The 18,535-nt window shown below is 39.7% G+C and overlaps 1 protein-coding gene across 1 annotated transcript in view; it reads left to right on the top strand.

The window, feature by feature from the left end:
* Positions 1-18,535, top strand: part of LOC140239170 (exosome complex component 10-like) — a 127,931-nt gene that overhangs the window by 96,527 nt on the left and 12,869 nt on the right. Inside the window, exon 23 of the mRNA XM_072319052.1 lies at positions 7,272-7,348. Within this exon, the coding sequence (XP_072175153.1) occupies positions 7,272-7,348 (77 nt within the window). The remainder of the gene's footprint in view (positions 1-7,271; positions 7,349-18,535) is intronic.

The following is an 18,535-nucleotide window of genomic DNA, read 5'->3' as shown; positions in this document are numbered from 1 at the left end:
CATGCCTGACCAGGGAAAATATTATCTATCAAAACAATGGATGATCGTGGGAGATTTCGATACCCTCGTATTGAATCTGGTGTTTCAAGGAAGTCTGAAAAAATTGAATACTTCAGCAGCATTATCCTGATTCTCATTGATGGTACTTTTCAACCAATGTACATTGATGTAGGGCAGTCTGTAACAGAGCAATGCTACACTTCAATATCCTGATTCAGAGTAAATTCTGAAATTTTGTGCACTTCCTTCTATGCACCACACGATTTCCAGTGAAAATGGAGGATTCAACTAGATACTGGTTGTATTACAAGCATGCATTAGTGCAAAGACTCCTTTGGTGGATTTCCCCATACATGCATTCTATGGCATTTACGTGTAACAATTGAATTGCATGATTAAGCCATTATGAATAAAAAACAGGAACATGGGAATTAGAGAAAAATGTGTGGAGTTCTGTGAGAGTATCCTTGTAATAACTGATGGAAACAATTTCATCTTTTCTTTTTTTTTTTTTTTTTCAAGCAAGTTTTTGTAAGATCACATACAAGTATCTTGGAATGGTGTTGGTGTTGATTTTTGTTATTCTTGTTTTTACTATTTATGGCCACGACACACTATTAGCAGATGAGAGAATACACACACACACACACACACACATACATACATGAAAATACTCAAACAAACAAACAACAAACCAATAAATGTTCCCTTTCTTTAATATCACAGATGCATAGTATTGAGTAAAAGGAAGAGCATTTGACATGTGTGAGGATTACATGTAGCTGAACAGTTGCAGTCAACCTCACCTAATTACCTGGCATAAGTTGAAAAATTGGTGATGTGGAAGGAAAATTTTACCTGTTTGGAAATGAACATGCCTTAATTCTATTTATTAAATAAGTATGTTGAAATAAGTTTACAACATGTACATGTATGTTAAAAGATTTTCTGCAGTCCTTTTAGATTTGACTTTAGATTAAAGTCATTCTGCTTGCGCAATATCCCGCACAACCATCACTTTTGACTGTCACAGACCACTTTTTCGAATGCATTTAGACCCACCTGTCTTTTGGCAACAACCTGTCCATATGGACCACCTGCTTTCTCCCTGCTACTATAAACTCTTATTGACTGTGCCCATCTCTACCACCTGTCTACTCCTCCCAGCCACCAGCACATAATTTTGTTTCCTGTAGGAAATGTAACAGCGTGTATAGCAACCAAAAGATGTTGCAAATATTAGGCTAGCCCTATTGCTTGGAATGCAAATCAGACACTATTCTTTTTGCATAGTTTCTGCATATCATATAACTTTTTTTTTTCTCTGATTTCTAGCAAATTAATACATGTAGGTGTGTGGAACAGAAACTGAAGTAAAGCACTGTCTTTTGCACCAATTTATTTTGAGAGATCACATAGGGCAGTTGGCTACATTTTATGTCCCATGTCTTTTTTTTTTCATAGACTTGTTTCTTGCTACATACTGAAGTCTCCCTACAATTTGCACAAGCTCTGCCAGTTTGTCTGTATGTTCACAGGTTTGGTTTCTGGTACAGATCTTACATGAGCATTTCCAGCAGGTCTCAAACCTGTCTATAATGGTCACCTCTCTGGGGAGACCACCTTTTACGGTTTCTGGAGTGGATGCTTTGTATAACGCAGGTTTGACTGTACTTACAAGGAAGGACAAGGGAATACACCATGCTGTAAAGAAAAACTGGGAGCAGATCATTTTATTACGGAGCTAGAATATTTTGAAAGGGGAAAATGTGGTTTCCGCTGTAATAACTCGGGGATTTTATGATATTATGGCATGGATATTATTTCACTATTTATTTATTTTTTTTCAAAAGTGCCTTCACTTTCGCATCACCATTTATTCTGAAGTGGGAGGAAACGTGTTGTTCATTTTCCAGAGATTCTAGACATGTTTGCTGTCTCACTGAAAGGTCTGACGTTATGAGAGGGAGATGAGTTTCACATCGACGTACTGAAAAAAAAGTAAAGGGGGTGGGGAACCCCGACTCATTAAAGAGACATAGCGCAGTAACAAGGAGTCACATTCACAAGACCATACCTCGAAAAGAGTCTGGTTTGTGGTAAGAGGACATGATTTGAGTCATGTTCATGGTCAAATTTCTCAATAATGCAGTTGAGATCTCGGTAGTACTGTACGGTTATCTCTAAAACTTAATCTTGATAACACATCAGCCCTCAGCACGTGGCATTTTTTTGCCATGTCAGTCTGTGCCTGCTGAATGAAGCAGTTAAATTTGGATTTCACATGACATGTTGTCATGGGTTATTAAAGGCAATTAGTAATATTTTTTTCTTTTTGTGTATGTGTGTGTGTGTGTGTGTGTGTGTATGCCGCCAGCATCCTTTGAATTCAGTTTCTTCGTCCATCTGTCTGGTTGTCATTCCCAGATCTTGTTATTGTGATTGAATGGTCAAAGGTCAAATGCAAAGGCCATTGCACTTTGATTTTTAAAATGTCAGCTTTCATCTATACCCTCGTCTAGGAATGGCTGGTGGGTAGTTCAGCAGAATAGAAAAGAATGAGAGATTGGTTGAGCGAAGTGACAGGGTTGAAAGGTCACCAAAATATAGCAAAAAATGTAATTTTTTGGCAGTATCCAATTGTGATGTTATTTTCTTTGTGCAGAGAGTGCTTCTGCTGCATAATTTTCAGAAGTGTTTTGATTTCTTAAATTGGCAACGCAATTTAAGAAAATTAAAGTTCCTGTTTCTTTCAAAAATTGGCAACTATTGTAAATTTCTTCTTTGTTTACTGCAGCTTCAGTGGATTAAACAATTCATTCTAATACTTCTCCTTTATAAGAAATGGAGTGAAATTCAGAGGTTTCATTTTAGTGGTGACAAGGATTTTCTCCAGCAACTGACAGTACCCCAGGACTGGATAGTAAACCCTTTGGCCCGAATTCACGAAGGTGGTACAAATGAAAACACGGTTTAAACCATGGACAAAAACCATGGAGCGCCAAGTGTCGCAGGGAATATTTCGTTACGAAATGGGTCATTTCGTCAACAAAATGACCGTTTCGTTAACGAAATTATCACTTCGTGGACGAAATATTTATTTAGTTACAAAATGTCGTCTTTTTGTTACAAAATAATCATTTCATCGACGAAATGACTGATTTCGTAACAAAATATTCCATGGGACACTTGGCGCTCTGTGGTTTTTGTCCATGGTTTAAACCATGTTTTCATTTGTACCACTTTCGTGAATTCGAGCCATTATGTGTTTTGAGTGCTGATAGGCGCAGAAAACTCCATAATGTTTTACACTCTGCTCAAAGTCCCTGACACAGAGAGGTTAAGACTAGCCTAGAGTGCATGTACAGTCAAACCTGACTATAGCGGCCACCCATCAAGGGAGACAAAAAAGTGACCATTATAGACAGGTGACTGCTACAGACAGGTTCGTTAACATGCTTTTTCTCTCGGAGCGAATTGTTTTTAGTGGTTGTATGTTACAGCAGGTGATTGCGATAAACAGGTGGTCGCTAAGATAGGTTTTTACTGTATTTGTACTGTACCAGCTATCAGTTAAATTCAGGGACAGTTTCAACTTCAAACCCTGTGTGTGCTTTGGAGTGCTACTCGTCACAGAAATCCTCACAGCGCTGTACGCACCATCAGAGTTCATGCATAGAAGGGTTTAAGTGGCACTATAGCTTTCCCTTCTCAGTCTCTGAGCACTATTCTCAGATCATACTCAACAGCATCTCACTTTTCATATCCACTTTGATGGTTTCAAGTATCAAAAGGTGTTTTTGGTCTGTTTTCCCAAGAGCAAGGATAAATATATCTGTAGCCAAGGGAAATGTTACAAATGTTTGGGAAGGCCTGAGAGCAGGAAATAAGGAGACTTCTGAAACAAAAGGAGGTCATTGCCCCAATGGTATCGTGGGAGAACACGACATGTTGCGTGCCCACATCTGTAGATAGACACATTATTTAACACACATACTCACATACACACATACACACACACAAACAGACACAAATTGATTATTACAAATGTATGCGATACATAAAGATTAGGTAAGTTGTAAATTTCATCGTTGGTATCCCAGTGGATATACATATTGTACATTATACTGCTTTTATGTCAGTTGTGAAATGTGAATTTGTTTATTTTTTTGTTTGTTTATAAACTTTACACAGAGTTACTTAAAGCAGGGCTGCACATTAACCCATTTTTTCTACTGGTCTGACATGTCTGTTGGACCGGTATGTGCCCAGTTTTTCCATCTTTTACTGGTCCATTCCTGAAAAATGTTACTGGTCCGACAGTGGTTTTTACTGGTCAGGGACCGTCGGACCAGTGCCAGTGTGCAGTGTTGCTTAAAGGAAGGCTATTAGTTACACCACTCCATAAAGTGTACTCGCTGTGTGAGTCTATGCTGATAGAAAGTATAGTTCCTCAAATATTAAAGGGAAAGCATTGTCAGCCTCCATTTTGTAGAGGAAAAAGCTCTCAACCACTGGTGATTATTCTTCAGCAAGATGACACTCCAGAGATGCCAACTTTTACTTTTTGCAGTATTTCATAAATACTGGGTTTTTTTCCAAGAATACTGCAGGTAACTTGGAAAATACATGCGTGCTTCGGGAAAATATAATCCCTTGGGAAAATATAACTCCCTGGCGGTCCAAGTGTATTTTCCAAATTTATAACATAATTTATTAACACATAGCATGTCTACTGCAGGGAAGTAAAAATACTTTTAAAAGTATTTATTTGTAAAAACACACCTTTTAACCCTCAGAATACTGCAGTGCTGTTTACGAGCTTGGTACCCCTGCATCCTTTTGGCTTTAACTTTTGTTATTTTTTTTCTCATTAGTTATGGCAATTTTTGTGTGACAAAATGATAGACTCACCATGATCCTTTTACATTGTGTGAAACCTTAAAGCCCAAATGCATTTGCAAAGGTAAATTTGCAGTTTTTTGTTTCATCCGTAGCCTAAAACAAACGCGAAATAAGTGTGCCTATTGTATACACCATTGCGAGTGCATGCCAGCATCTTGATATCCGTTGGTACATACAAGTATGTGATCTGTCACACACACTTATGCAGTTGAATTGTGCATAATTCATGGAGTATATTTTATTAACTATCTTTGTTTCGATGGAAGACTTGGAGTTGGCAAGGCATTGTGGGAAAGAGGAAGACAAATGGCTCACCTTGAACTGTGTAAATTCTTTAATTTGTGAAAACCTGCCAGGAATGAAGGCTAGCCCTCTGTACAGGGGCAAACAGGATTGTGCATTGGGCAAGCAAATCTCCACATGTAGTGTAAAGCAAGGCTGTCTATCAGGAACCGTTTGAACATCTTGCAGTATGAAAAACAAAACGTAATGTCTGACAATCCAGCTATTTGTGTACGTGACAATGTGCTGTCTTTATTTCCGTATGTTTTTTTGTTTGTTTGTTTTTTTACCCTTGCCACCACCCTTGTGTGGGCGGAGCAAGTACGGCATGTATGTAAAGGGGAGAAAATGGCATTAAAAGGATTTTGAACCTTGCATTGAGCATGTACTTTTATCAACATTGGATTCATGGCAAAGTGAGAGTGAGAAGGTAGAAATCTAAACATAAACACTGTCTCTATTACAAGAAATACTGAAATATTTCTTGAGTATCTCCAGGTTTAAGAAAAACAAAATGATTGCATCTATTCATTTCCACATGTACAAAAATTGAAAAGAAATACTAGGTGATATGAAAATGGAATGTCTAATGACTGAGAAAAGTCAGAGGTATTGCTGAATGAAATTATAGTGTAATAGTTATACTGTCAATCAAATTTATTACCAGTGTAACAAATGATGTGTTATCATTTGATTGGGTACTACATATTTTTGAAATTTGGTGAAAATTGGGATGGCTATGAGTAACAGTGGCCTGTCCTGAAGATACACTATATAGACTCACTACTGGACAAGTATTAAAAGTGAATGGCTACTTTACGTATTCAGAGTGCGAGACCGGTGCCCAAATGGGCATGTAGCCCATTGAAGACTAGCCCTGAGTATTATCTCACATACTACCACAGATGTGAATATAGACCGATTCTGTGAGGCGCAATGTGTATTTTTGGCATGGGCAGCGCCATTACTGCGGTGTATCATCCGACCCCCCTCCTCTCTCCCCACCCCTCTCACGCGCATGGAATGAAAAACTGATGCATGGTTGTTTTAGCCAATGGGCGTCTCGTACTGAGTGCGCGAACGCTTGCTAAATGCGCGAACCTTTGTTACAAGTGCGCGATAAACATGTTGCCCGTGGGGTGGGGGAGAGGAGGGGGGGTCGGCTAATACACCTCAAAATGAGCTTATGGCTGCGCCCAGTGCCACAAATTGTCTGCTGCCCTCAACGAACCCGAATCGGTCTATAGCACTCTTGCTGGGGATCAATAGTTATGATTGCTATTGCTTCTTTTAATCTCGCCATCATTGTGGGAGCTAAATTTTAAGCGGTTGTTCAGGAGAGATAGTTCTTACGAGTAACACTTACAGCCACATAGACCTGGTGGTTCAGTCGAATACATAGTATGTGGGCGCACGGCGCATGTTTCCTATAGAGACCCATGCTATCGACTCCTCTGTAGCGCTTACGCTTTGACCCATTTCCATGAGTCTGAAGAAGTCTGATCCACTGTAGTCAGTGGTCCGATCACAGTTTGGCTCCTGATTCGATTGATGATGACAGCTTTAGCAAACTTCTTCTGTGACATCATACTATAAAGAAGCATGCACCTGGCATCACTACAGACTGCGTAATGCACAGAGAAGACAATGAAGGCAACGTTACCTAGCAACACCTATGCGCTTTACTCTTTATGACAGCTCAACGTCGGCAATCTTCGTATCAATGCTAACGGTGATCGGCACTATCATTGAACAGCGCCCCCGCAACTACTGGGTCTATGCACCTTTAACCCATTGGAGACTAGTCTTGGGTATACTTGGGCAGGTGTCTATGGAAAGTGTGTGTTATAGCAAAATAAGTTCATCCTCAACGGGTTAACTTGAAATAACCCACTATCATCAATCTTTTTGGTCTTGTAAAGCCAAGATCTTTGTACGTTATCCCTTTGCCAACATGAAACTGGTAGCTTGTGCTTAAAGTCGCATATGGATTTCAGAATCTGGTAGAGAACAGGTTAAATAAACAGATTTTCAGCTTTCTACTCCCTTCATAGCTCTCCTTAATACATGCTTGCATCTTTCAGGGTGCTCCAAGGCCCAGGACCAAGCAGGAATCGGGCCGCCGCAGCATGACCTTTTCCGGTCACCGTGGCAACCAAAGGTAAGTCCTTGATTCTCGTTCACTGTCCTTCAGATCATGTAAATTGAAATGCTGTCTGAAGATCCCATGGTGTCTTCTTTAATGATTCTTTCCTTCCACTGTCTCCTTAGTTTCTTGATCTGCTCTAACACTCCTCTGCAGCCAGTCGACTACGTGTAGTATGCATGTTTATGATTCATTGTCATTGTATTTGCTGATTTGATATTAACCCGTTTCCTACGGGAAACTGGTGGCCTGTGTACTAATGCATTTTAGAATTCAGTATGAAATGGGTTAAAGCTCTTGTGCTCTTGCATGAGCTTTTTTTTTTTTTTTTTTTTTTGCTCCTGTTTTTGTGGATGAGCCAGCTTTGCAACATTTTGCTTCTTTTGCTTCTGAACAGTACTAAACTTTTTTGAGCATTCATTAATTTCTAGAAGTACAACTTTGTAAGAGTAGCACACATGGACGAAAGCTCTAATTTTGTAGATGTAGAAAATTGGCAATATCATTGGAATATTGAAATTTCATTCGATAAAGTGACCCTTCTTTTGCTATGCGATAATATCACCAATATGCCTTACTTCCAGCTTATGACTTGTACTGTATATTAGATCATATTTTGCCAAATAAATGACAGGCTGACTGACTGACTGACTGACTGAATGAACGAAGGAATGGAGGAATGAATGAATGAAGGAATGGATGAATGAATGAATGAATGGATGAACGAACGAATGAACAAACGAACGAATGAGTGAATGAATGAATGAATGGATGAAGAATGGGATGTGATAGAGAATTGGCCTGTTGTTTGTTTGTTTGTTTGTTTTTACAACAACTGTAAAAAAACAAAAACAAAACAAAACAGGAATGGGGCCCTATGGGAGATAATTTTGCTCTGGTGAGGAACAATATCAAATCAAACGATACTAACAACAGTGAAAGGATATTATTACAAGTAAGCCTATACTGTGAATCATTGTCTCTGTATGGCAGTTGACCTGCAGCAGACATTCAGCAATTTCTCCCTGAAATCAGGCAAATTTTGACCCTTTCAGACAAGCCCGCCATGCTTTCTCTCTGAAAAAAGCACCAATCCAACTTAAGAATCACCTTCAGCACAGCCTTCAGTTTCTGTCTGACAGAGGAAACCACCCGCATAAAAGTTAGAATTGAAGAAAAGTCTTGGGAGGGGTGATAAGTTGAGGATGAAGATTTAGCTTTCCACAGTATCTGAACTTTTCATTTGTATTGCCACATGTGCATTTTGGATTCAGTGGTGAATTTTACTGGTGCCAGCTTGCAAACGTCAAGATAACAATAGACAGAAAAGGAGAATGAAAGTAAAAATTCATGGAGTGTAAGGTTACATTATCTATTCCTTGTATGTATGACTTGTTTGTGACATTTGATTCACCGAACTTAACTATGCATTCATACTGCACTTTATACCTTCACCAGAAGCAAAGGCTATAAAGATAAATTTTTCACCTCACGTGATCAACCTGGCTTGAGTGAGATTCTTAATTGTGGCTATTCTTGTTGTTTGTTTGTTTTTCTGTCATCTGTTATTGTTTGTTTTACTATTTGTCTGTAGATGCGCATAATTTTTTTTTCCCCCACCCTGACATCGCCTTCCCGTAGCCGACCAATCAAGTCTCAAAAAACGTGCTTTGTTTGTTCCCTGAAGGATTTGAAATTTGTCTTCACTTTATACGTACATATACAGTAGTTTGTAACTGATTTTGTGAGGGTGCTGGTTGTAGAACCCATATTAAAAGAAGAAAAAAAGTGTGAATAGATCTTGGCAGGTATTGTTCTTTGAAGGTAGCAGAACTGCTGAGTCTTCCTGATTATACAGGAATCTCCCTAGAGAATGAAATACATACAAAGTTGTATGTACATGTCCATAGGAGAGAATATGCCTCCCTGGTCTGAAGAATAACGTTACCTATTGAAATGCTTGTATCTCCTTGATACATGTAATTCTTTGGAATTTTGCTGTGTGAGAGTTGGCAGCACTGATCTCCATAGGAAATATCTGGATATCTCACAGGCCAATCACTTTGAAGCCACCGCGCCGCCATCTAACCATGCACATCGCCCATATGTTTGTGTACGGAGCTCACGACATTACACGATCTTCAGGACAGTCTATGTTTGAAAATGCGTGCAAATCCCCATAGAGTGTGCCTGGCAAGATGACGGTGCAGCGGTTTCACTTCTTTGTACAGCATGAATGGTCCAATGAGACTATCCAGGTACCTCTTAAGTAGAGATCAGTGGCTGGCAGCCCTCAGGTAGGATTTCTGAATTTGTGCATGTTTCCAACACAGGAGCTTTGGAAGGGGGCCTCCATGAAGGCTGCAAAGGGCTGAAGTACTAGCCAGGAAGATATCTTCCTTAGATCCAGAATTAGTTTGCTTCCATTGGAGATGGTAGATAAAAGTTGCTTATGGCAATCGAAGGGTTAAACTCCCAAGGGACAGAAAGAGAGAGATAAAGAGTGACTTTGTATTATCTCTTTCAAATACACAATCATTAAAGGACAAGTTCACCTTCATTAACATAAGGATTGAGAGAATGTAGCAATATTAGTAGAACACATCATTGAAAGTTTGAGGAAAATCGGACAATCCGTTCAAAAGTTATGAATTTTTGAAGTTTTTGTGCAGTCACCACTGGATGAGAAGACTACTGCAGTGTATGATGTCACATGCGTACAACAATATAAGGAAAATATAAAGAGAATTTCACAAAATTTCATCTTTTAAAAAAAGTACACATTCCCTTGACTAGTTACATATGTTATGGGTAATTATTCCCATTGCCTTTAGAAAGAGGCAAGTCAAGTGCTCTTCTATAATGTGAAAAAAGTGAAAATATATTGAATTTTCTTCACATTTTCTTTATACTGTTGTACTCATATGACATCACAAGCCTTAGTAGTCTCCTCATCCAGCAGTTCCAACACAAAAATTTTAAAAATTCATAACTTTTGCATCGATCATTGTCCAATTTTCCTCAAACTTTCACTGATGTGTTCTACTAATATTGCTGCATTCTCTCAGACCTCATGTTTATGAAGGTGAACTTGTCCTTTAAGCATAGCAGGACTCATTTCCTATAGGTAGGGAATACAACAGTCTTGTCAAAGGTACATTCTGCTGAGGTGCATCAAGAGATGCCGAAAAGTATTGTTGTACAAGTCTGGTAAATGTGTCGCTCATGACGAATCGTGGATGAAGCCGACTTCAACTTCTGCTTCTCGAAATACAATGTAGTGTGCAAATTATGTTTTTAGACCACATTGATTGTTAAACATGAGCCACAAACTGAAGAATTATTCCCCCCCCCCCCAAAAAAAAAGAAAAAAAAAAAGAGAAAGAAGTAACACACACACACACACACACACACACACACACACAAACACACACACACACACACACACACACACAGCAAAATGAGGGAATATAGGCATTACTGGTAATGAAGTTTGTATGCAAATAGAAAGTCACAAGATTTAGGCTAAAGTGAGCCCTCTCCATGTTCATACATGTGTCACATTTTTATCAAAAAGAAATTAAAAACCCAGTAGAAATGGATTTTGAAGAGCAAACTGACAAAGACCAGACCAGCACTCACCTCCCCCCATTGTGTTCCTGCTTCTACCAGTGACGTCGGGCCTGGAGCCCATTAAGGCAGATTAATTACCACTTTTAGCATGGACATTGCACTCTCAGATCTGTCCTTGATGGCCTAGATATTTTATTCATTCTGGCTTGGATTTCATGAAGGGAATGGTGGGGAAGGGGGGGGGGGGTAAGGGGGAAGAGTTCTTGTTTCCACAAAAAACCCAGTCCAAACTAAAAAGAGACTTTCCGAAACAGTCTACAAAAAAGCACTCGATTTTGGGAAAAATTTGTTAAAAATTGATCCATCAATGTGCAAAAAATGGCATTTTCTACTGAAAATGGTGCTCCCAGGTTCGCTAGAAAGCGAACCCTGGCTGCCCTGCCAGGTTCGTCAAAAAGCGAACCTGACTGCTGGGTTTGCCAAAAAGCGAACCTGGCTGCAAGGTTTGCCAAAAAGCGAATTTGGCCACCAGGTTCGCCAAAAAGCGAACCTGGCTGCAAGGTTTGCCAAAAAGCGAACCTGGCCGCCAGGTTCGCCAAAAAGCGAACCTGGCCGCCAGGTTCGCCAAAAAGCAAACCTGACCGCCAGGTTCGCCAAAAAGCGAACCTTGCCGCCAGGTTCGCTAAAAAGCGAACCTGACTGCCAGGTTCGCTGGCTGCCCTGTCAGGTTCGCCAAAAAGCGAACCTGACTGCTGGGTTTGCCAAAAAGCGAACCTGGCTGCAAGGTTTGCCAAAAAGCGAACCTGGCCGCCAGGTTCGCCACAAAGCAAACCTGGCAGCCAGGTTTGCCAAAAAGCGAACCTGGCCGCAAGGTTTGCCAAAAAGCGAACCTGGCCGCCAGTTTCGCCAAAAAGCGAACCTGGCCGCCGGGTTCGCCAAAAAGCGAACCTGGCCGCCGGGTTCGCCAAAAAGCGAACCTGGCTACCGGGTTTGCCAAAAAGCGAACCTGGCTGCCAGGTTCGCCACAAAGCAAACCTGGCAGCCAGGTTCGCCAAAAAGCGAACCTGGCTACCAGGTTCGCCAAAAAGCGAACCTTGCCGCCAGGTTCGCTAAAAAGCGAACCTGACTGCCAGGTTCGCCAAAAAGCGAACCTGGCTGCAAGGTTTGCCAAAAAGCGAACCTGGCTGCCAGGTTCGCCAAAGAGCGAACCTGGCTGCAAGGTTTGCCAAAAAGCGAACCTGGCCGCCAGGTTCGCCAAAAAGCGAACCTGACAGCCGGGTTTGCCAAAAAGCGAACCTGGCCGCCAGGTTCGCCAAAAAGCGAACCTGGCCGCCAGGTTCGCCAAAAAGCGAACCTTGCCGCCAGGTTTGCTAAAAAGCGAACCTTGCCGCCAGGTTCGCCAAAAAGCGAACCTGACTGCCAGGCTCGCCAAAAAGCGAACCTTGCCGCCAGGTTCGCCAAAAAGCAAACCCGACTGCCAGGTTCGCCAAAAAGCAAACCTGGCCGCCAGGTTCGCCAAAAAGCGAACCTGGCTGCCAGGTTCGCCAAAAAGCGAACCTTGCCGCCAGGTTTGCCAAAAAGCGAACCTTGCCGCCAGGTTCGCCAAAAAGCAAACCTGACTGCCGGGTTTGCCAAAAAGCGAACCTGGCCGCCAGGTTCGCCAAAAAGTGAACCTGGCCGCCAGGTTCGCCAAAAAGCGAACCTGGCTGCCAGGTTCGCCAAAAAGCGAACCTTGCCGCCAGGTTCACCAAAAAGCGAACCTGACTGCCAGGTTCGCCAAAAAGCGAACCTTGCCGCCAGGTTCGCCAAAAAGCGAACCTGGCAGCCAGGTTCGCCGAAAAGCAAACCTGGCATACATCACAAAATCCTTTTCAAACAAGAGAAAATGTTAGGTGCATTTTGATCTCCAAAAGGCTATTCTAATTGTTTTCATCATATTTTCCTTCAGTAAATGTGAAATTATCACTCTTGGTTTTGTGTATGAAGAGTTTAGATAAGTGAACAAACATTAGTCAGTGACAATCAATTTTACCTTTGCAATTACTCTGTACTAATCGTTAATTTTAGCCCATTGGGCCATGTATGTCCGTAACAAAAAAACAAAATGTTTTTTTTTTAAGTTTTACAAATTAAGCACTCGGTAAAGAAGAACACACTAATTAAATGCAAAGCAAGCTCATAACCCTCTTCCGAAACACTCATAAAGAAACTTCTGCTCTGTAATAATTAAGTAGTCAATTATTGTTAAAAAGTGTACATCTGTAACAGACACATATAGTGTGACTGTATGTGAGCTTTACAATTTCATGAGGATTGATTTGTTGATTTTATTTTCTGATGTTTATTTGTGATTTAATTGAAAGGTAGCATAGAACATCTTGATAATTACGATTAAGTTATGTGTTGTTTGAAGGTTTGCATGGTGAAGTTAATTAGGAAGAAAGATTTGCGGTGACACCATGTGTATGTAGTCCTTAACCGGATCGTTGTTTGGCAGAAGAGCCTAGAAAGAGGAGAAACGAAGAGGGAAGCGACATATGGGGGTTGTGAGGAGGGCAAAAAGTGAAGAGTGGGAGACAGTAATGGGCTAGAAGTTGAAGTTGCACTAGTGGAGACAGTAGAGAAAGGAACACAGAGAGTGGTAAGGAAGAATAGTGTGAGAATCAAGTAAGATGTTCGGACATCGTTAGAAGAGGAAAGATGAAATAGAGGGGAAGAGGAAGAGGAAGGAGTTGAATGCTGGAGAATCATGGAGATAGGGGAGAGCAGTGAAGATTCATGAAACCAAGAGGAGAACGAAGTCGGCGAACAGCTAGTGTGGATCCTAGAATTAAATGCTGCGGAGGAGAAGAAGAAAAAAAAAAATTGGAGACGAAATCGATGACAGTTAAATCCTGAAAAGGTTCCTGTGGGAGAAATGCAAAAATAAGAAATTAAAATAAAGTTAAAGTGTAGACCTGAGGAGAGAAGGCAAGAGAAATAACCTGTAAAGAAATGTGTAAATTAAAACTAGTGGTCCTGAAAAGGACCGTTGGGTTGTATGGAAGGAAGAAATAAAAAGAAAAAGAAGAAAAAAGAAGAGAACAGAAAAGAAAAGATAAGTTGTGTAGAAACAGACAAAAGTGTAAGAGAGAGAGAGAGAGAGGAAAGAGAAGTGAAACAATGAGTAAAGGCGCTGGTAAAAGTAGAGCAAGAAGTCTAGTTATACGAATAACTAGGAGAACCGAGGAACTTGGACGACTTGGACGCCTTTACTCATTGTTTCACTTCTCTTTCCTCTCTCTCTCTCTCTCTTACACTTTTGTCTGTTTCTACACAACTTATCTTTTCTTTTCTGTTCTCTTCTTTTTTCTTCTTTTTCTTTTTATTTCTTCCTTCCATACAACCCAACGGTCCTTTTCAGGACCACTAGTTTTAATTTACACATTTCTTTACAGGTTATTTCTCTTGCCTTCTCTCCTCAGGTCTACACTTTAACTTTATTTTAATTTCTTATTTTTGCATTTCTCCCACAGGAACCTTTTCAGGATTTAACTGTCATCGATTTCGTCTCCAATTTTTTTCTTCTTCTCCTCCGCAGCATTTAATTCTAGGATCCACACTAGCTGTTCGCCGACTTCGTTCTCCTCTTGGTTTCATGAATCTTCACTGCTCTCCCCTATCTCCATGATTCTCCAGCATTCAACTCCTTCCTCTTCCTCTTCCCCTCTATTTCATCTTTCCTCTTCTAACGATGTCCGAACATCTTACTTGATTCTCACACTATTCTTCCTTACCACTCTCTGTGTTCCTTTCTCTACTGTCTCCACTAGTGCAACTTCAACTTCTAGCCCATTACTGTCTCCCACTCTTCACTTTTTGCCCTCCTCACAACCCCCATATGTCGCTTCCCTCTTCGTTTCTCCTCTTTCTAGGCTCTTCTGCCAAACAACGATCCGGTTAAGGACTACATACACATGGTGTCACCGCAAATCTTTCTTCCTAATTACGATTAAGTTGGAATACTTGTTAATCAAACTAATTAGCAGTGTTTGTTTGTTTGTTTTGTTTGTTTGTTTGTTGTTGTTTTGTAAATCGCATTGCACACATATTCAAAATTTCCGAGAAAGACCTAAAGTATATGGAAATGCTAAATTGCATAGATCTCTCATCTTTTGGCCACGATGTATCAGGAGACAGAGAGTAAAACAAAGAGCATTGTTACTGTGTCAGATGAGCTATACAACACAAGCAAAACATCTATACATGTAGATCTACATAATTATGGAGCATATCTTGATTAGGATTAAACAAAAACTACCTTTAACTACCCACAATCCATGTGGTTTCAGATGTACCCATACCCAGTTCAAGCCAAGTCTTCCTTGATACAAAAGTAGAAGGAAACTATCAATGCAGATAATGATAAAGTGGCTTTTTGTCATGGTAAGGGTGTACAACGAAAGTGTGTTCTCAGTGGATGGACAAGATAGTGAGTACTGCAAAAAAAAAAAAGAAGAAAAAAAAAGCAGTTTGGAGATACATGACATATGTGTAAAATGGGCGGGCAGCTACATCAACCCCACAAACAACCTATGAGGTAGAAATACTAAGAATCCCACAAAAGATGTGATTACTAAAGGAAATGATATCAACTGAGAGAGAAGTTGGATTCAAAGGCACCCCTATTTGCAAATAGCTGTACCTGTACCAAATGCTCACACAGTCATTAGGCCTACTAGTATATAAGGAGCATAATGTGAGTATCAAAAGTACCATTGAATGCTTTAGAATACAGGAAAGTCCAATTAGACAGGTTTAAGATCTATGATTCCATTGTCAGTCTAGATGAGAAACCTGAAGATGACACGTCAGTGAATGATAAACTTGGTGTAAATGTTGGGGATTTAGTGTTTTAGATGAATATCACATGGAAACATTTCCTGGTGAGGTTCTTTAAATGGGGCACTAAGGGCAGGAATCTCAGGATCAATGTCAAGCATCCTGCAAGTGGTCACCAGATCACCAGATCAAATATTTTCCGTAAAAAAAAACAAAAACAAAAACCACAAAAAAAAACACTGCCAGAAAAATCACACTACAAACAGTTGATGGCAATCGTGGTCAGTTTACACGTAGCTGGAGTCTGGGACTCGCATTCAAACTCTTTGCTCTGTAAATTATGTCCTTCATCCATTAATATCTCAATCATTCCATGTTACACTATTTTTAATACCCCCAAAAAGTGAAATTATTACTTCAATTTTAACCATACAAACCAGTATAATTTTGTTTTTAACATGCTGAGAAATAGAAGATTTTTGGAATACTCACAATTCATAGAGCAAGGGACACCATGATATGTTTTCAAAATCCACATTTTCAAAATCCACATTAAGATTATTATTCTGGTGATCATGATAGTTTACTGTCAATTTGTTTTTATGTACAAATGTATCTATTTTTTTATTTATTTCAAAACTTTGATCAGGTATAGAGTCTACAATTCAGATATGTTTGAAAGGATTTTGTTTGAAATGCTTGCAAAATATAGTAGGCCTACACCATCAATTTTTCATGTGTGGCGCAAACCATTTCTGCACTGCTTTGTGTGTACTGCATACATGAGTAATGGATCCCTAGATAGTTATATGGTGGTATTAATTAAATCTGATTCCAATATTGAATTAATTTCTTTTCTACAAATTAATATTCTAGACAATAATGTGTTTGTCAAAATGAAATAGGCTACAACATGATCAACTGACAAGCTAATTTACCATGAAAGGATATTTCTTTGGATAATGTAATCATCCTGTTGCTCAGTGAAGCATGAACTGTATGCAAGGTGATGATTTGGGGAAGGTTTTTGCAGATTTCAGTAAAAAAATGCGATTGTCATCTCAAATTATGAAGATTAAGACCCTACAGCATGAGAAGTCACTGAATTCTGGTAAAGGGATCTTAAAATAAATCCATCAAAATAATAAAATTAATAACGATTTCAAAACGTACGTCTGTAATGGAAATTTTCTACGTCTGTAAAATACTGTACGTCCGTAACACAAAAAGGGTGCAATTAATTGCTAATTTTAAAAAAAAAATTCTTAATTTCTGCACTTTTGGGGTGGTTAACATCTAATTGAAATGAAAAGAATGAATTTGCTGGAAAGTACCCCACAATTCACAGAGTTTTCCACTTTACATTCCAATGTCAGAAATTTCAACTCATGCAGGTACGTCTGTAACGGCCCTATTTTCATCATATCAAGGTCAAAGTATTGATCATATTGAATATAATTTTGTGATCACTTTACCTTCGAGATGGGTGTTAGAAATTAAAAGTATCAAATCTTGTGAATGAAATCAAGTCTAGTTGTTAGAGCTTTTTAAAGTGTACGAAATGTACGTTTGTAATTATGGAATTGCCCGTAAAAGACAATGAAAACAAGAGAGAAAGAGATAGATGGCGTTTCTCAGCTCAAACACAAACTTTGATGCACTACAGATTGAAAAGTAGTGACATTACTTCAAATTTTTTTAATGTATCAACAGAAAATATACTTCTGCTGATATTTTGAAGCCTGATACGCAGTTTTACCGCTGTGATGTGTCTCCTTAAAATGAAGAAAATGAAAGGAAGGTAGGATTCCCTCCATAGGCTCACGTGTTATGAAGCTTGCGGTTTCATTACTAAAATGGCCGCCGTTGGGCTCCATGTGAGGCCCCATGGCGTACTACATCCATTTTTGTGCGATATCGCGAGAGTATACACCCTCTTAGCCTAGCTATGATTACTATTTGCTATGAATCAATAAACGCAACTTTTCTGGAAGACATTTATCACAGGGCTTTGGAAACGACTTTTGATAGTGGGTATGAGTGGAAAGCCTTTTTGTAATTCGCGGAAAGATGATAAACGCAGCATTTAGGCCTATGCTTCTCCTATATTTTCTATAGCGCAGCTGAGAACTGGATTGTATTCGGCTATTGATAGATAGCCCCGCTTGTGGTGTGTGTGTGAGTGTGTGAACATACATACATTGTACATGTAATTATCCATACATGGCCTTGCACATGCAAAGTTTGTATGTGCTAGGCTTTGCATTATGCGTAACAAGTTTGAATATTTTGCACACTACACAGCATGCACATGAAGTGGAACATTATCATGTAATGCAATTTACGTGTAATGGTAAAGCAAGAACTGTAACTACCGGTACACAATCAATGTAATATTTTGCAACAACATTCCTGCATGCATATTGATCAGAAGAAAGCTATATAAAGTTATAGGGCCAGTACCAGGTATCGCACAAACATTTAATACGTACAGTCCAAATAACGTCATTGACAAACACAAGTAAGTCAAATGCTCACAACTCAAAAAAGGATATAGTTCTGGACACTCAATCGAAATGTTTATTCACAGGCACAGCTCCTAATCATTGCATGATCACCATCCAGTGCACCACTGGCCACATCCTGTGAAGTGAACAGTTTACAAGAGAATATTGGATAGACTTACAGTTGTACAAACTACTATGAAATCCGTTTAACAATATTTGTGAGTCAGGACACCGCTCTCTTATCACAGTCGTCATCTTATGGCGAGTGCTCTTCTTCAAATGGCCATGTTCACGATGAGCA

This window comes from Diadema setosum, chromosome 15 (assembly GCF_964275005.1).
Source record: "Diadema setosum chromosome 15, eeDiaSeto1, whole genome shotgun sequence".
Lineage (NCBI taxonomy): Eukaryota > Metazoa > Echinodermata > Echinoidea > Diadematoida > Diadematidae > Diadema > Diadema setosum.
Note: the sequence above shows the minus strand (reverse complement) of the source record. Positions and strands in the feature narration are given on the sequence as shown.